Source organism: Dermacentor silvarum, chromosome 2 (assembly GCF_013339745.2).
Source record: "Dermacentor silvarum isolate Dsil-2018 chromosome 2, BIME_Dsil_1.4, whole genome shotgun sequence".
Classification (NCBI taxonomy): Eukaryota; Metazoa; Arthropoda; class Arachnida; order Ixodida; family Ixodidae; genus Dermacentor; species Dermacentor silvarum.
The window spans coordinates 49,242,094-49,262,120 of NC_051155.1; the positions used below are offsets into that span (position 1 = coordinate 49,242,094).

The 20,027-nt window shown below is 49.7% G+C and overlaps 1 protein-coding gene across 2 annotated transcripts in view; it reads left to right on the forward strand.

The window, feature by feature from the left end:
* Positions 1 to 20,027, forward strand: part of LOC119441456 (4'-phosphopantetheine phosphatase-like) — a 131,227-nt gene that overhangs the window by 42,916 nt on the left and 68,284 nt on the right. For both annotated transcript variants that reach the window (XM_037706073.2, XM_037706072.2), the window contains exon 2: positions 14,592 to 14,668. In XM_037706073.2, the coding sequence (XP_037562001.1) occupies positions 14,592 to 14,668 (77 nt within the window). The remainder of the gene's footprint in view (positions 1 to 14,591; positions 14,669 to 20,027) is intronic.

The window sequence follows — 20,027 nt, forward strand, 5'->3', positions numbered from 1 at the left end:
CATTGGTCGAACAAAGGAAGTGCCTGCCGCGAACATTTCGACAAGGGCGCCTGTCCTCGCCAGGCTGCAGACACGGGTCCCATTGTCGGAACGTTGACTACAGGCTGAGACATCCCTTGTTTGAACCCCGTTGATCACCTTATTAGAACCTGTTCTTTCTTCCTTGTCGAATAAATAGTTCAAGGTTGGCGGTCGTCCTCGCGCGCGTGCGTGCTTCCTTTTCTTCCATTTCGCCACGGATGGGAGTTGAACCTGTGACCTTGTGCTCAACAGTCCAACGCCATAGCAACAGGGCCGTCGCGGCGGGTACATATTATATTTAAAGAGGGGGTACTTTTTTTTCTTTTACAGCCACAGTTGCAAGCTATGAAAAGGGGCATTGAGAAATAACGCAATAATTAATCCCAACAGACCAAAAATAAATACCAGTATATCCCGCGGACTGTTTATTATTATTTCTTGCGTCCATAAACAGCGGCATGTCTAGGTAACGGTAGATAATTCAGTACTGCAGCTATTCCTTCAATGGTAAATATAAAGTTCACGAGATGAATAAGCACATACACCAACACAGGCGAGTCTGCCGACACCGCTACCAAACCTTGAGCAGTTGATCTCATCAAGAACTACTACTCGATCGCGTCACAGGGTTCGTAATACACGGCTCGTTTGCATAAAACTGTTCGCGATGCCTTATTGGCCGCACAGGCACGTTAAACGCTTTTTATTCGGCAATATCACGCGTGTCAACAAGACCGTGTAAACACTTGTAAAAAAATCACGTTTTAGCCTTCTTGTAGCTAATTCTTTAATTTTGAACTTCAATATTTTACAGAATAAGCATAATTAAAACCGTCGATCCAGGTATACCTGTCGTAGTAAAGGCGAATAACGCGGCGCTGTACCTTTTCAATTTTTTCTTGCGACGACTTGCGCCGATGAGTCAGCTGAAGCGAACTCTAACTTACTTCGCACTAAAGAGCAGTAAAGTTTAATTAGGCAATGTGTATCACTGAAACCACGTGTAACACGCCCAATAAGGCCGAAAACCGCGGCGGCAGTGTGATCTACATGGTCATTGAACGGCAGACGACTGTCCATTAACGCCAATATATCATGTGTTTCACAGCGTAAGCTGTTATGGGTAAGCTGTATCCAATAGCCGTTTCGGGTGGCGATGATGCCGCCGCCGGCGTCCGCCGCGTAACCGCTATTGCCGGAAACGCGAAAAAAGTACCCGATTCCCTCCGGGATGCGGGCGCGGGAGCCGGATACTCTACCACTGAGCCACGCAAGCGGTTGCTATCGGGCCGAGGAAAACACCCTTAAGGCAAACGCAGGGTGAGACGACTCGCGCGGGCCAAATTAAAGAACCCCAGGTGGTCCAAATTTCCGGAGTCCCCCACTACGGCGTGCCTCATAATCAGAACTGGTTTTGGCACGTAAAACCCCATAATTTAATTTTTAACGACTCGCGCGGGCAGTTCAGATCGTTCTGGTCAAAACGAGGCGAACAAACTGCCCGCGAAGACCCTGTTGTGCGTGCTGCCCAAATTGGAGCTACTCTTGAGCCGCTCCACCAGCTTACGCTGACTGTGCTGCGTGTGCCGCGCAGGCCTGTGACTTTTTTACTCTCCTTAAATTGACGCCATCAAGTGCGTAGTAATTGGCAAATATACGCTTGTTAGTTCACGGCATAATGACCGCCTTAGAGGCGTTTAAAAGAAGGTCATGGGCGGCACACCACTTCTTTACGATGTATGACTTCTTGAAGTGTAGCACAGTCATCAAGGTCAGACACGGGTATAACGAGTTTTAGAACGTCTGCACATAGTCCTGCACACGTCGTCTAGAGATACTGATATAAGTAACCTTAACGTCGTCCATTGGTATCCAGGCGATCACAGTGCGATCATATTCTTAATACCATGGCACGCGGACCAATGTGCCTGAAAGTAGCATCGGTCATTTCTGTACTGTAAAGACAACCGTCGGAGTTGTACTGGCTCCTACACTAATCACGAAGAGGGTGTGAAATTGTGCAAGTTTGTAATTAGTATTTTAAGTTGAAAGACACGGCGCAACAAACATGGCGCTATATACTTCCCGCTGGTGTGTGTGTGCGTGCGTGCGTGCGTGCGTGCGTGCTCGGCCTTCTTTTGCAAGCCTTTCGCGACCGCTCTCGCGCGCGCATAGCGGAAATTCCCTCTGTTGTCGTAGTGCCGGCAGTTTGTCTCCAGTTGCGCTGTTTATCTTCGATGCGGGACGCCCGATGTATCTATAGCTTTGTTTGACCTCGTCGATAGGATGCGGTTTCCGTAGCGGCTGCTCGTCTGGTATCCCCGCTTCCATTTTCTCTACCCCTGCCGTGGCCCGCTTACACACTGTCGCGCATTTACGCGCGCAGTCGTGGTTGTTGTTCGAATGATAAGCTCTCTGAGGGTATGTTTCCGGGCGCAGACAACATCCATGAAAGCTATAGCTGCGCGATAAAAGCGCCGACGTGCAAGAACACGTTTACAACGAAGACACTCGCAGATGTGCGTGTCTGCGCATTTCACCCGCGCGAGGTCAGGTTAGTCGTGGGGTGCATGAATAGGGTTCCTCGGTGTCCTAGGAGGGACATCGACACATCCTGTGTTAAACGTTGCACTTCCTCGCGACGGCCTCCGCTCGCTCGCCTCCCGCGACAACTCGCGGGGTTGACGTGCTCCTTGGTTTCGCTTTTCGGGCAGCCGCTGTTAGTGCAAACAGGTAGCACGCTTGTATAGTCACAAACGCGAGCGCGCAGCAATGCGAGTCTGTGCTGGGCTAGGTTCGTTCTAGCCCGACACTGTTTACCTTGCATTCTGTCAGGATAAACGAAAGCTTTCGTTTGAATTCTAGGGTCTTACTTGCCCACAACCACGATCTGATTATGAGGCACACCGTAGTGAGGGACTCCGGATTAATTTTGACCACCAAGGGATCTTTAACGTGCCCCCAATGCACGGGACTCGGGCGTTTTAACATCGAAGCTGTTTAAAGGGACACTAAAGGCAAATACTAAGTCGACGTGGACTGTTTAAATACCATTCCATAAACCTCACCACGCTTGTTTTGTGCAAAGGAAAGACTTAATTTACGAGAAAATTGCATCTGAAGGGTCCGAATACCTTTATGGCAATTCAAATCTCCCGCCACGCCAACCGGGGAGTGATGACGTTGCCAACGCCATCACCGCCCTTTACTGCGCCGTCGGTGAGTAAAACGGTGCCCGATAGAGGGCGGTACGATGCGCCGATGCAGCTGCTTTGGTCAAGCGGCGTGGACCGTTCGGGCATCTCGCGACATCACATGGAAGTGGAATTCTCTGCCACTTGCAGTGCGTGCGAGTTTCGCGAGCCAGCAAAACCAGCGCAGCACTACGCGATAAGGGAACTACTGAAACGCGAAAGCGCGGGCGGGGCGGAGTCGAGAGAAAACGAAACTTTTCGACCGCCGGCGTCGTTGTCAGCGGTGTAATGTCAGTGAGTTCTTTTTCTAAAAATGAAATAGAACTAGTGAAGTAGCATTTTCTTTCCTTTTGTAATACAATGCAATGATGTTTTATAACGAGTGGTTGAGTACTAGCGACAGAATTTAAATGAGGAGTGCGTTCGTCATCGGGCAAGTACTATCTCCCGGGGGAGTCTCCAATCGTGCCCTGCGTTTACGTCAATTTCTCGATTACTAATGGCATATTCGAGTGGTCGTTTCAGAGCGCTCTGGCCATGCCAGAAAAGTGATGAAAAACAACTTTAAAGCTGTATTACGACAATAACCGGGTATGGAAGTGATGATCCTGCTTCGTTATCATCAGAGTTACCCGTTTATGCAAACGGTAACGCTTAGTAACTGTTTTACATGACCTTTGTAGCGCTACCAGAGCGCTCTAACACGACCTCCCGAATATGTCATAAGGCTCTGTTCGCGATAATATTGAAGCCTCGAGCACCAATTCATCACTTTAGCTTGCCTTAGTATTTGCCTTTATTGTCCCTATAAGCGAGCCGTAAAAAGTGCGCGTTTCACGAAAAGCCAGCCGCGCCGTAGGTATGGCAACCAGTGATGCCTCAGCTGCTAGAACACCTGGCATAACCTCCTGACGTCATGCCAAGCCGCGCATGCGGAGTAGCTACAACCACGCAGCTGCTACCGCTAAGCCACGCCCAGCGACGGAGACACGTCGCGCAACCGAGTTCCGCCGGTATGCTTCCTCATTCACGACTGTGGAACGAGAATTGTGAAACCTACGCAGCTTGTGTGATGTCACGCTTTCCTCCTTGCATTAGCCGAGTTCTGCTGCGCCGCAGCTGGCAATAAGCTTGCACTATAGGCCGCGCAAAGCTCCAGTCACAACAAAGCTGGCCAATCGATTGCGTCTCTTGGTAGTAGCTAGGTTTAACTTGGCTATGTCGAGCTTGGGAACTTGGTTATAGGTTGAACTTGGCAGCAGCTAGGTTCGGCCTTGGCTATGCCTGAGTTGAGCTTAGTTACGCCAGGTATCTCTTAGGTTATGATGTAATCGATCGGCCAGCTTCGCTGTGTATCGAGCTTTACGCGACCTAGTGCAAGCTTTGCCGTTCTTTTTTTTTTTTTTTTTGCATTTTGCCCCCATGTGTATGCGGCCGCCGGGGCTGGGATTTGATCCCGCGACCTCATGCTATATCAGCTCAACACATAACCGCTAAGCCACCGCGGCGGGTACGGAATAATTTTTGTTTGGTGGGTGGGTAGGTGTGTTTGAATATTTTGTCTGGTACCTGAAAGCACCAACCGTTAAATACAATTGAAACTCTTCATTAATGACTTGAGACAATTTATTCAGGCTCAATAACACTAATCCACAAGAACGTGAAAATACACTGGTATGGTGGACTAAGCAGGATACTGGAAAAGTGCAACTTACATACGCTGAGCAAGCAGATACCTAGAATGGAGGATTGCCTGAGCAGAAATATGCGCTTGAAATATACTCTTAACAAGTAATGCAGTTCTTGCCTGAGTACCGTACTTAAGCATTTGGGGTAGTCTGCTCTAAGAGGCCTACCTACACATTTTTTTTTTCGTCTTCAACCATCGCCTGCTAAACCGGTGCTTGAAATAGCTCATCAGGCTGAAAAAGAAGGGTCTATTGAAGATACTGGGCATTTCCTTTTTGTCACAGTGCGTGCCGAGATCCCATGTTGGTGCTCAGAAAATGACGGTTTGTGCTTACCATTATTGCCCATGCATGGGTGAAGCGACAGCTCAGTGGACCACCCCGTACGCCCTTCGCAATCACTGTGTCCGGGTTTTGAAACGTGGGGCCTGTGGCGAGTTTGGCTATCGATTTGAGTGAAGATCTCTTAAGACAGACGCGTTACCCATCGTCTCTTCTTCGCTTGAGCTTCTTTTCCACTTAGCCATGAAAAGGAAAAACTGCAGGGACGAAGCATATTTGTCACTGCGCCAAGTTGTCCGGTCCATTCTGACAAAGCTTCAACGGGTAATCAGCGCAGCTTGCTACTTGCGGCGCCTTCGCATTTTCCCAAACCTGAAAGTGCGAAGCGAAAAAAAAGTCACAGGCTTGCGCAGCACACGCAGCACAGTTACAGCGTTAGCTGGAGAAGCGGCTCCATAAGAGTAATTTTCTGCACCCAGCACTACAGGGTCTTCGCGGCGAAGTCTCTTCGCGTCGTAGTAGTAGTAGAAAACATTTATTGTAAAAAATATAGGACGAGCGGTCTTCAGATTGGTCGGGGCCCCTATTCTAGGGCTCCGCTGGCGTGTGCTCTGCGGCTGGCCTGGAGTGTGGCAGCTCTCTGGGCCGCCTCCTCCGAGCTGGAGAGCAGGGCCTCCCATCCCTCTCGCGTTGTGGTTTCGTGAATGTTGTCTTGAGGAGCCTTGGCGCATTCCCACGTGATGTGGTCCAGCGTGGGCTCACCCGCCGTGGTTGCTCAGTGGCTATGGTGTTGGGCTGCTGAGCACGAGGTCGCGGGATCAAATCCCGGCCACGGCGGCCGCATTTCGATGTGGGCGAAATGCGAAAACACCCGTGTACTTAGATTTAGGTGCACGTTAAAGAACCCCAGGTGGTCCAAATTTCCGGAGTCCCCCACTACGGCGTGCCTCATAATCAGAACTGGTTTTGGCACGTAAAACCCTATAATTTAATTTTTTCAGCGTGGGCTCGGCCCCGCACCACGGGCACTCATCTGGATACCTCTGTTTATCTATTTTGTGTAGGAGATGCAGGTGCGGGTAAGTTTTAGTTTGCAACCTTCTCCAAGTGACTTGTTCCGTTTTGCTTAGTTTCCGATGGGGTGGGGCGAATTTCATTCGAGCTCTCGTCTTCACGAGAACAATTTCAACTGTCCGCCCGGCGTCGACGGCGAGATGTGGCTTGCGCCGCAACACATCGGGTTCCGCACAGCAGTCTGCCGAGCCCGACCTTGCCTGGTTAAAGCCACGCGCGTAGCTCTACGATTCGCTTCTTCAGCAGAGGTTCGTACCTTGCGAGGAGGTGCCGTAACGTGTACCGAAGAGTAAACACGGGCATCCAGACTACATGGCGCACATGTCACATTTCTTGATTACGTGGCACGATGCGATGCTTTTGATGATGATGATGACGATGGTTTAATGGCATCCGCTTTGAAACGGGATGGTGACAAGAGAGAGATAAATGAGATGCGAAAGGCAGCGAGGTTAACCGGAAGGTAGATATCCAGTTTGCTACTCTGCACTGGGGAAGGGGTAAGGGGAGACAAATAGCCACCTAGCCTACTGGAGTTAACCAGGTCCAGCTACACGCAACATGCAACTGCTACATGTCGGCGCACCTGCTGAATTATAGCGCAATTGCAATATAATGTTCGCACGTATCGATGTTACGTGGCGCGCATGTCACATCGCATCAGAAATGGCACCATACGATGCTAAATGATAATGATGGTGATTTAATGGCATTTCGTTTGAAACGGGACGGGGACAGTTACCTAGCTTGATTTGTTTCACCAGGTAGGCTATACATGGCTGGTGTTCTCGTCAACAAGACCAGCGTGGGATAGAGATCAACGAGCTTATTGTTAGGCATGATCTACAAACACTCAATGACGGCTCACCTACATTTGCCGGCAGAGGGAAGGGACAGTCCACCATCGACCTTGCGATATCAACAAGAGATGTGTGTCTCGCCTGGTCATGTGAATCTGACCCGTGGGGCTCAGATCACCTACCAATTTGGTTGATTCCAGAACATACTCCTAGCCGCCAGACTGCCGCCTACACAGTGACGAACTGGAACAAGTTCCGTCAGCTGATTTCAGAGGCCCCATCGCACGACAAGTTGTTTAAACTGGTGAGCGAGTGTCTTCAACAAGCTACCGTAAGACGACGGCGGGGCATAGATAAACCGAACCCTGATCTTAAGCTCTTGAGGCTACGCGCCTGTCGACGCCGCGCTTACAGGAGAGCGCAGCGCTCTAAAAGAAGCTCCGATTGGACGGTGTATAACCGCCTAGACGCAGCCATACGGCGGCACACAAAACAACTTCGTCGAAAGAGCTGGGCAGCACTGTGTAGTTCATTGCATACGGCAAATGGTTTTGGAAGTGTTTGGCGAATACTGAAGGCTCTTCGCACTCCTGAGATCTGCAAGAATCCAACTGCTGCTTTGTGCATAACGACTGGCCGGACTCCGAAAATTCTTGCGGAAGCATTTGCCGATCTTTTCGTACCTCCTATGCCAAGTGACAACGCAAACAATGACGTTAATCCTCTGACAAGTCAGAACAACACAACGTTCTGCTATGGTGCAGCCTGCCAGATGGATGAAACAGACTTTACTCTCGAAGAGCTGCATCACGCCCTCAGCCTCTCCAAACGTCGCACTGCCCCTGGTGAAGACGGTGTTACGTACCAGGCATTACGAAACATCGATGAGGCCTTTCATCAAAATGTCTTGGACGCATATAACGAAGTATGGCGAACGTCTCTGATCCCCAATGATTGGAAATCATCTGTGGTGATACCAGTCTTAAAGCCCGGCCGCCCTGCAAAACACCTAAAGTCTTACCGGCCAATATCGCTAACTTCTAATGTTATGAAGCTGATGGAACGAATGGTACTGTTTCGTCTAGACGGCAGGCTACAAGAGCTTAATTTCTTTCCTGATGTCATGAGCGGCTTTCGTCGTCACCGTTCAGCCCTCGATAGCATAGCAGACCTCGTTTCATCTCTAGAGTCTGCTCGAGAGAACAAGCACTCTGCATACATGCTCTTCCTGGATATACAGCAAGCGTTCGATTCGGTTCCCCATAAGGCGATTATTATCGCCCTTAGGAATGCGGGAATTTCGGGTCGACTGCTTCATTTCGTGCATAACTTTCTATCTGACCGCCACATGAAAGTGCGTGTTGGAGGAGCAACAAGTGATTCTCGCCCCGTTAAGTGCGGTGTACCACAAGGCAGCGTCTTGTCGCCGCTTCTCTTCAACAGTGTACTTGCTGGACTTCCAAGCCGATTGCCTCAGGAAGCAGACTTTCCAATATGTATAGCAATCTATGCTGATGACATTGCACTGTGGATCAGCGGTCCTTCGTACCACGGTCCACGTCTTCGTGGAATCTTGCAGAGAGCTCTGAATGCGACTTCAGAGTACTTGGAGGAAGTTGGTCTGCAGATCTCACCAGCTAAGTCAGCCGCGATTGCGTATCATCCAAGGCAACGGGCTCGTCGAACCATGAGTCGGCTGTACCTCGGAGAGACACCAGTACAATGGGTACAACACCACCGCTACCTGGGCGTAATTATCGATGATCGCCTCTCTTGGCGCCCTGCCATTACCTCTGTGCGGTGCAAATCCCGGTCGCTGCTCAAGTATGTGGCCGCCTTGACTGCTAGAGGCGCTGGCTGCGACCAGACGACAGTACTTCAGGTATACCAATCGTCTGTCCTCTCTGGCGTGATGTATGCCTTGCCAGTCTTGAACGTGCCGCCAAATGTGATGTCTGAGTTGGAACGGGACCATCGTGTTGCCCTCCGAGTCATGCTTGGCTTACCTCGTGAGGCGCAATCTGTTCCACTACTCACGGAAGCGCACCAGTTGCCCCTGAGCTTGCAAGCAGACCAGAGAGCGCTACACCATATCGAGCGTTTGCACCGAGCATCAGACGGCCAAGCACTGATTAATCGGCTGCTTCAGCGCCCATTCTCTCGGATGGGGAAAATGGCGGCATTGTTTGTGGACATTACTCACAGTTCAGGAGACACTTATTTCACAACTCCGAAGAAGCGCAACAAATGCTCCTTCCCCATTTATCTGACGATTCCTGAAATACACAAAAAATCTAGTCAGCCTGTTCCGGCACTATTTCAATTGGCCCAGTCCCACCTATTTGAAAAATTTGAAGGTTATATTGAGGTATTCACGGACGCATCTGTACACAGCGACGCGCAAGGCGCTTCTGCAGCTTTCTTCTGCCCTTCGACTGGCATCAGACGGGTATTTAGAATACTACATCCAACCTCATCAACAACTGCAGAACTAGCAGCGATTGATGTTGCTCTGAAATACGTACACGAAGAATTAAACGCCTTGAAGGTCGTCATTCTTACAGACTCCCGTGCTGCCCTCAGCAGACTTAGACAAGATGCCGATAGCCCATTGTTGTGCAGTATCCAAGAAACTTCCGGCAAAATTACTTCCTGTGGAGTGTCCCTCATTGCCCAGTGGGTACCCTCGCACGTGGGCATCGCTGGAAATGAAGAGGCTGATCGCCTCGCTTCAAGCTGTGCCCACCATGAATGTGACTGCCCTGACATTTCGTGCACATTTGAAAATGCCCGTCTCCTGATACGCCGACACCTCCTAAAGCAGCACCCAGACCGGCGTGTTGCAGACGGATCGTTCCCTCCACGCGTTCGTGGTCGAGGCCTGCCCCGTCGTGCTAGAGCACTGTTATACAAGTTAAGGGTTGGGTGTGTGTTGGTGCGCGAACGCCTATACCGACAAGGACGTGTGGACAGCCCGTCGTGTACGTTTTGTGGCTCCTGTGAGACACTTGAACATCTAGTTTTAGAGTGTCCCGCATTCGTTGCGCCGCGCGCATTACTAATTAAGGAGTACAGACTTATGGGGCTGCCATGTGCGACCCTTGACGATTGCCTTTTTCCAAGGGGGAGCGCTGCAAGACGTGACCAGGCCCATCGAGCCCTGCTAAGTTTTCTGAAGGACACTGACTTGGCCTCCCGTTTATAGACGTTATTTCTATTTTTGTTTTGTTTTTGTTTTGTTCTGTCTGTGTCTCCGTCATTTCTTTATTTCCTCTTTTCTTTTCACATATTTTCATTTCCTCTATGCCCTCCTCCTATAGGAGTAGGCAGGCGTTGTGCCCCTCTCGGTGGCAGTTGTCAGCTTGCTCCCTCCTTAATCCCTTTGTGTCCTTGTGTGTATATGTGTACAAATCAAATAATAATAATAATAATATACATGTTTTTCATTCCTGTATTTTTGTACACATCTCCTTAATCTTTCTTTTTTTATTCCTCAAACCTTCCCTATCTACCTTGTACAACTACCTATGCAACTGCTATATGGCATGTCACCTGTTGTATTAATATGCAACTGGATTATAATGAGTCACGCAATGACGCTATGCGGCGCGCTACGATGCTAATGATGACGATAATGATAATGGAATTATTGGCATCCCCTTTGAAACAAAGCGGCGACATACAGTCACCTAGCCAGCTAATGATGATTATGATTATTATTTATGGGCATATCCTTTGAAACGCGGCGGGGACAATGCCGCCTAGCCAGATTGATATAGTCAAGTATACACAATATATATTTTTGCTAGAATCTTTGTATACATCTCCTTAAACTTCTTTTTCTTCCTCAAACCTTCTACCTTGTACCGCTACCTGCGCATCTGTTACATGGCGTGCCACCTGGCGTAATAATATGCAAATGCAATGCACAGTGGGCACGTATCGGCGCTATAAGTGGCGCGAATGTCTCATCGCGTTTCCTCGCGCACTAGGGCGCGTTTATAGGGCATTTTCCCGCTGGATGCTAGCAAGCGCTGACGTGGCTCAGCTGACTACCACGCAGCGGGCCCGGGTTCGATCTTGGTGGAAATTGGGTAGTTTTTTTTTTTTTTCTTTCCCGGCGATAGCTGCTACGGACACCGGACACCACCACTGGCGGCGGTGGACACCATCGCCAACTGAAACGGCTGTTAGAATGAGCCCATAACAGCGTACGCTGTAAAAAAAAAAAAAAAAAAAAAAAAAAAAAAAAAAAAAAAAAAGTCAGGTTCAACTGCGAGTGGTGTACTTTGTGTTGTTTCAATATAAGTGCTGCCGTAAAAAAGAAAATGTGTTCATATTTTCTGTTTCCCGGACCAAACAAACGTGAATGAGACTTTGGGACTATATTCGAGAGCGCTTTCAGGCGCGTTTTTGCCTCCGTATAGTTTTCCCTTCGGTGCCGCAGAAAGATGTCGGCGAGTTTAGCCCGCTTCGCTCTTCTGCTGATGTCTGAAGTGTGCGTTATTAAAGAAAGATACCTAGGAAAAAGTATACCGCATTACTCCGCTTCTATACATAGCGCAGCAGTCATCCCAACCGTGACAGGAGACCTGCTAAGCCAACAAAACGAAAAAAAAAAAAATAATGATAAACAGAAAAAATACGATATACGTATGGCGATGCTGCCTGAAGCTCGCCTTGGCGTCATGGATTTTGATGCCTTTGGCTAAGGCCGAGTGTTTATCGGTTAATTAAGAAGGAATAACATATGGCATTGCAGTGGAACCGTGGACTCAATCTACCAAGTTCCGAAAACATTTTCTTTCTTTCCTCTGCCGAAAACGATGCAATACGAGTGAATATACCGGAATCAACGACGCCACACGCTTACGCACAAGTATGAAGTTTCAGCTCAAAGCGAAATTCAACAAAGAGAAGTTCGACCGTCATTTCCCCCAATAACAATCAAATTTTCTTATTTCTTGAGCCAAGTGAAGAAAATATAGTTATGAATGAGTACTTTTTTGCCTCCGTATAGTAAATATCTAGTATATACTATAGTATATACTAGATACTAGTAAATACTAGTATATAGTAGTAGTAAATACTAGTATATAGTAAATATATAGTAAATACCATTTATTGTAGCTTTTTCTCTTTTTTTAAAACCTTTACCGTGTGCAGGGAATAGCAAAGGTGTATTCATGTGTTTTGGCTGCGCAAAGCAGGCTTAGTCTATGGGAGATTCCGTACGTTGGTCAAACCGTGCCCTGCCCGAACTGGCGCCTCGGAAAGTAAAGTATGCGCAGGGATGCAGATGGGCACTTCGCCAATCGCTGCGAAGAGTGCCGTTGCGGTCCGCATTTTGAAAACGCGGTTGCGTGACATCGCGACCCCGATCTACATGCGCTCGCTCATCTGATTGTGGAGGCGGCCCGAAATGAAGCGTGTCGACCTTGACTGTGTAAGCGCACTGCTGAAACCAGTGTGACGCAACAAGTGTTGAGCTGTCTCGAAGGTTGGCCTCGCCTTCCATAACTGATTGGCTCTGTTATATTTTGGTGTGTCGGCGTGCGGTTTCGCAAGTGTACATGGGACGTCATTCATTGTATTTTGTCGCACGTACGCTTTTATGGTGTTTTCTTTCTCGCGTTCGGTCATTTTTGCGAAGGCCATTTTGCTGTACCACCGTCTTCACACGTGTAGTGAGCCAACATATGCTTAATCAGAAATGGTGGTGTAGATACTTTCTTTTCTTTCCTTTTATTGCGTCAGCGCATTAAGTCAATAAATGCGTGGTAATCACTCTATAAATAAATAATTACTGAATAATTATCTTAAGGCACAAGATGTCCTTGCTGAACTGAAACCGGTCAGCGCTAAATGCATGTGTACTTATTGCGAAGCCCTATCGCTGGCCCTGAGACTATAGCGTCATTTTCGAGATATCACTCCCAAGCTTGCGCAGAAATGCATTGGCGTTCCAGTTAATCTTTTGCCTAAGCGGATGTCCTGCTCTGTGAGGAACCTAACTAAGTGGAACACCAGCGTTCTTTGCGACGCAGTATATGTTGGAAAACGGTGGTGTAGGCTCAGAGTTCCTGATGAGTTGATATGCAGGTGCTACACAGACCGCTACTTCCATTCCGCGATTCTAACGAGCGCTCTAAGCTAATAGGTTAACTTATCGAGCAAACTATAGCTAATTATCCGGTGAGTTATTATCACGCATTTTACTGGTGTTCGCGGTCTCTAGTGATGCGCTGAGGAGAAAACAAAGCGTTCACCTGTCGCGCTATAACTCAGTGACTATGGCGCATGTGCAGTGGCTGAGCACGAGGTCGCCGGTTCGATCCACTCACCGGCGACCGCATTCCGATGGGGGCGAAATGCAAAGAACGCTCCGTACTTTATACGGAACCTCACGACGACGACGGCAGGAATGCGCTTGGAGTGTCATATCATTGCTATCGCAATAAAGTGGTGCGAACTGACAAAAACATAAACCGCTGAAGGAAGAGAAAAAAATATCAATACAGCGTTCCGAAGCTGTAATCGGCGCATGTCTTATTATTGCGATATTATAGACACTCCAAGCGCATTTATGCCGTTGTCGTCGCCGTGAGGTTCCGTATAAAGTCCAAGGGCGATAAAATTGTCGCCGCGCGCCGTATGCTGCATGTGCGAGTGAAAGCGCGCTTTCGTGGAGAGCGAACGCACGGCGGAGAGCAAACGCGACGTCTTCCGTCATGTGAAACGCCGTAGGGGGATGAAAGGGATGGAGGGGAGGCGACGTTTAGCTGCAGCACCAAATGCGTATCTTGCGACCGGGCGCAAGGGGAACTGGCGACTCAGTCTCCTACGCCAAAAGCGGTAAGCGGGATGGCAGCGTGGGAGGGGGAGGGGGCGCGGCTTCTACTCTGCCAGCAACTGCGTACTTTGCGCGGCCGAGGGCTGTCGCACGCACCGTATCTTGAAAGCGATCTCCACACGGTTCTTACCTTTGTATGCGCTGTGCTTTCGCCGCTGAGTGTCCGTTGAAGTGATAGACCGCACGAACATTCGCTCGCTGTTGCCCGCGCGCTTGCTCACGCCAGCGTTTTGACAGTGGTTGTCTGCGGTCATCGAGTGTGATCTGTTCATGTTTGCTTGTGCGCGCTTGCAACATGCTTGTTAATTCACTTAGTAAGCGAATGTGTCCAAGTTTATGCAGCCGATAAAACTACTATCCTTACACCGTATATCTCTCTACTAGATAATTTGCTATCGCAATTGATGAAACATCAATTGTTGCAATCAAAAAGTTGCAAAACTGCAACTTTTTTCTCTTCAGTTTAGTTTTTGCCAGTTCGGGCTGTTTTCCTCAAAGTAGCGGTTTACCAGCTCGCCCAGTTTTTCTGTACATCTGCTGCAAATTGCATGCTGCTATACTGCAGAGAGGCACCGGGTCATCGACCTGGCCGGCCCCGGTCGAGTGCGCTGAGCGTTTTGTGCCGTGTCACTCTGTCTCGAGCCAAACAAGTATTTCTGTTTCCCTTGCACCCTTACAGGAGGGTCGCTGACCAAGATCGCCTACTACTCCACAGTGTCACACAAGCGTGCTGTCTACAACGCTGACTTCCAAAAGGTGAGCGTAACTTTTTTTTTCTTCTCCGCATTACATTGGCAGTACACGAGGCCACTCCTGCGATAATGCCCCGCGCTGTATTGACCACCCGAGATAGCAAGTGCGGTGTTTTCGTAAGCTTGACTGAAAAGAGACACGGAAAAAATTATGCGGGGTGTATCAGTAAATTGCCCTTCTACAGTACCAAACAAAAAGGACACTGCACCCCGGGAAGCCGCTTTTTGCATTTATATCAAGGATGGTCAGACTGTGAAACGTAACGTAAACTTTTGTGCCAAGATTGCGGGGTGGGGTGGCGACATAGTGTCTGCATGCTGGCCAACACGAGAGAAACACGCAGTAAATGGATTTGCCTGGAATTTTCTCTTCTGGCTCAAGACGTCCTTGCTGTGGCTCTTGTCATCGCAAATTCTTGGCGTGGCAATGATTCGTCTCATTTGTTAGCCCCCTGACCGCTGTTATTCGACTGTACTTGCAAGCGTTGCAGATAAATGAAAGGGCTTGAAATAACAAAGATAATTTGCCCCAATGCCCGAGTATACTGCTGTCCAAATATCTAGATGTAGCAGCACGCGTATACTCCAAGATCTTGTGGTTTACTTATTGGCTAAGGTGACGTCATAGATAAAATTATTCGCGAACGCAGCATACTTAGGTGCTTTATAAGGCGAACGTTGCGTGCCAATCATTCGACGGAGCGGGCCATAATAGCGCAATTAACAACCGCAGTGCGTGTTGCAACAAATTAAAAGTCGTAATAAGTGACGGCACAGTACGAGTGATATCCATTACTCTCACGGTGGATAAAAGGTTGTAGGGCCGGATATCTCTCCTGTGAAACTCACGTGCCGTGACCAAAGGACTGAAAGTTTATAGAAGTTCGATAACAAATTATTAGCTGTCTTTGTAATAAGAACCTATGCAGTCGATAGTGTGATGGTTGATGGTTTGCACTCGTTGTACCGTTGTTTCCCCTGTATTGTTTTATTTACTACTTAGCGCAGTTCGATAATATTGTTACGATGGGATGCGTTTATTTAAAGATTAATAATGAAAAGGGGAAAAGGGTTGCCGCGCCGACACCGAGCCGCTCCAAGCACAAGCTCACTTCGTCCTCATGTTCTTTAGTCCTTGCTGTCACTTAAGCGTAACACTCGTCCCTTCGCAGACGAAGCGTGCTCGGCGAGTAAGTTTTATGTGCACTCGCAGTCACGGGGATGACCAATCGAATAGGTCACATCACTTAGGCGATCGGTGATGACGAAAGGCCCGGTGTAACGAGCCAGAAGCTTCTGGCACGGGCTGCGCTTGCGAAGCGGTGTCCATAATCATACCATGTCTCCTCTTCGCACGACACATTCTTCTGCCATTAATCGTAGACGATCTTAAAGCGGGCCTGAGACGCCAACGTACGGAGCTAAGCAATGCGAAGTGCTTCCTCAGCGCGGCAGAGAGTCTGGGTGATAGGAAAGTCCGAATGAGGAGTAAAAGGCAGAATGGTGTCAAGGAAGCTGCGCGGTGGCCTAACGGAAAGACGATAGAAGGTGCTGTGGTCGGTGGTTTCGTGCTTTGCAGTGTTGCAGGCGTATGTGATAAAAGGCAAGATGTCATCTCAATTACCGTGCCTGGAATTGACGTACGCCGAAAGCGTGTTGGTCAACGATTTGTTGGTGCACTCGACGAAACCATTTGCCTGCGGGCGATACGGGGTTGCGTGGCGAAACTGGCAAGTACGGCAACGCAACAGCTCATCAACTACGTCGGCGAGAGGTACGCGGATTGATACCCCGCACCTACACCAAAACTGTTGCGATGGGGTGCGTTTATTTAAAGATGAATTGACGAAAAATGTTAGGCCTAACGTTAACAGGAAGGGAGAGGTGTCGATGAGAGAACAAACGGGGATAGCCGATATTCTAGTTGACATTAAGAGAGAAAATGGAGCTGGGCAGGCCATGTAATACGTCGGATGGATAACCGGTGGACCATATTAGAGTTACAGACTGGGTGCCAAGAGAAGAGAAGCGCAGTCGAGGATGGCAGAAAACTAGGCGGGGTGATCAGGAGGAGGAATAAACTTTGTTTAGAGAAATGAGCAGACGGTAAAATCGTCTGAGGTGGGCGGCGTCCCTAGTCCAGGATGCCGTGGGCCTGAGCCGATAGCTTGGCCCTGCTCACCAGGCGATGCTGGTCTTCAGGACTCGGGCTTGTCAGCTGGGCCTCCCACTGCTCGACGACGGTTGGTCCGGTGATGGGTGGTGTCGATGGGTTTTCTCGACATTCCCATACCATGTGGTAGAGGGTATTGCGCGCAGAGCAGAAGGCGCATTTGTGAGTATAGCTCGTAGGATACATGGCGTGTAGCAGGGTGCCGTGCGGGAATGTGCCGGTCTGTAGTTTGCGGAAGATCACCGCCTCTTGTCAGCTTGGGATGCGGGGGTGGGTAGATCATCCTACCCAGTCTGTAATGACTCAGGATATCGGCGTATCTTTTCGGGACGCTATCATGTTGGTCTACCGGTGCTCGTGAACCCGGTGGGATAGCCCGGAGAATGTGATCTCGGGCAGCGGCGTTAGCCGCTACATTACTCGCCAGGGACTCGTGTCCCGAGGCCCAGACAATGTACAGTTCTTGAAAATTGTCTAGTTTTTCGAGGATGCTCAGGGCTTCTTTGGAAATGCGGCCCTTTTGGTAAGTTCTACATGCTGTTTGTGATTCCGTGATGACTGTGATGTGATCGTCCTCTCGCTTGCCCGTAATGGCCGCCAGGGCTATCGCCGTTTCTTCCGCGCAGTCGATGTCTGGAGTGCTTACCGAGGCCGCTGCTACCTCTTGTCCTTGGCCGTTGATCACGCTGATAGCGTGGGCCGCTCAGTTCTTGCATTTTGCCGCGTCGGTGTATCTGACTTCTCCTTGTTTTGGTCCTTCGTAGGCCTTATGTAGAGCTTGCACTCTCGCTCGCCTCCTTTCTCTGTTGTATTCAGGTGCATTTTTCTCGGGATGCTGGCCACCGTGATCTTCTCCCTCAGGGGTAGAGGAACCCGGTGTTTTCTGGACTCATATTCGACTGGGTAGCCCAGTCTTATTAGGGTGTCCCTGCCCGTGCTGGTGAGCTTGAGTCGCTCTATCTGGCTCGTCTTGTGGGCCTCTGCTAGTTCCTCCCAAGTATTGTGGATGCCCAGGCTGAGTAGCTTCTCCGTCGACGTCGTCGGTGGAAGCCCCAGTGCCAGCTTGTAGGTCTTTCGTATTAGGGTGTTCAATTTGTCTCTCTCGCTGTTCTGAGACCCAGGTACGGGGTGCCGTTACTCTGCTGATTAACAGGGCTTGTATTAATCTGATTGTGTCCTGCTCTTTCAGGCCGTGCTTTTTGTTAGTCACTCTTCGCACCAAGTGCGCGACTTGGGTAACTGTCGCTTGCAGCTTTTTAATGGCGGCGAGACCGGAGTACGTCCACCTTGGGTATGTTGACTCCATGTAGGGTCAACGTTGGGTCCGGTGTTCTCCTGCGGAGGCCGCCCTCTTGTCCTCTTTTTGAGGATCAGGAGCGCCGACTTTTCCGGCGCGCATGAAAGACCGCAGCGGTGTAGATAATGCTCGGTCCTGTCGATGGCTTCCTGTAGGGCATCTTGTTGTTCGCCCACCGATCCAGTGCACGTCCATATAGTCAGGTCGTCTGCATACATTGCGTGACGGATACCCTTGATGTTCTCCAAGAGGTTCGGGCCTCGGCAATCCCCTAATCGCTATATTAAACAGCAACGGGGAGATCACCGACCCCTGTGGGGTTCCTTTCTGCGGTATTTGGAACTTCTCGGTCGTGAGGTTCCCCAGGCCTTATGGTCGCCGTTCTACCCGTCAGGAAGTCCCGGACGTAGTTGTATGTCCGCCGTCCGCAGTTAGTATGCTGTAGGCTGTTTAGCACTGCTTCGTGTGAGACGTTGTCGAAGGCTCCCTTCACGTCCAGTGCCAGGATGGCACTCTTGTGGCGTGTGCTGAGGCCGTCGATGACTTCTTCTTTAGCTGAAGTAGAATGTCCCGGGTGGAGAGGTTAGGCCGGAAATCGAACATAGTGTTCGGCAGGTGCCCCCCTTCTTCCAGGTAGGGCGAGCGTCGATTGTGGAGCATGTGCTCGAAGAGTTTTCCCGCGCACGACGTGAGAGAGATCGGGCGCAGGTTCTGTAGCTTGATGGGCTTGCCGGGTTTCGGGATCATCGTTACGTATGTGTGCTTCCAGGAAGCGGGTATACTACCGGTCTCCCAGCTTTCGTTTATATATTTTATTAAACTCTCCGTCGCCCCGTCGTCCAGGTTACGGAGGGTCTTGTTAATTTTATCCCTGCCGAGCGTCGCGTTTCTCGTGAGATTTCTTAAGGCTGCCACGATCTCCCACTTGGTGAAAGGTTGGTCTAGATCTGGATTGGGTTCCCCCTCGTACTCCGGGTGAATGACTGTCTGCGCCTTCCGTTGTTGCTCGTCTCCGAGGTATTTCCCGGTGATGGCTTCGAGCACTTCTTCCTCGGTGCCCTGGAAGTTGTGTATAAGTCTTTGTATGTGCTGCCCCGTGACAGTTTTTGATTCCGTCTTCGCCAGAAGGGTCTTTAGAATGGCCCAGGTCTTTCGGTTGCTGAGGGTTCCCTGTAATTGGTCGCACACTTGATTCCAGTTCTGACGTCCGAGTTTTTCAGCATACTCCTCCGCCTGCCGCGAGACTGCGGCAATGCGGATCTTGAGTTTGCGGTTTCTCTTCTGCTTCTTCCATATCTTCAAAAGTCTCGCCTGGCCTCTCAGAGGTGAAGTAGGTGTGGGTCGACTTCGGATTGTCCGCAGTGAGTTGGATTGTCTTTGTGTACTTGCTAACCAAGTCCATCACATTCTTGGTCCACTCCTCGATGTCCTCTAGGCTTCTGGGGTGTTCATATTTTCGGAAAGCGGGCCAGTCCGTAATTTTGGTCTGACCTAATCTCACGGGAGTTTTGTGGTGCGTGATTTCGGTTTGGATGATGTGATGGTCGCTGCCCAGAGTCTCGTCCAGTCTCGACTTGCCTTAAGCCAGTGGTCAGGTCTGGGCAGGTGTCTCCGGAGACACTGTTGCCAATTCTAGTTGGTATTTGAGGATCGGTCCATAACGTCAGCTGGTGGTGTTGTGCCGCGTTGCGCACGTCCATACCCTTCTTGTTGGTTGATCGGTAGCCCCAAGCCACGTGGGGAGCGTTAAAGTCGCCCACCACGAGGAGTTTTTGACCCTTCATGACTTTCTTCACTTCCCTCAGGAACTTGTCCAAGTCCTTGAGGGTGTCGCGCGGAGGACTTTATACATTCAGGATGTAGAGGCTCTGCAGGGTTTTCTTGTGAGGAACC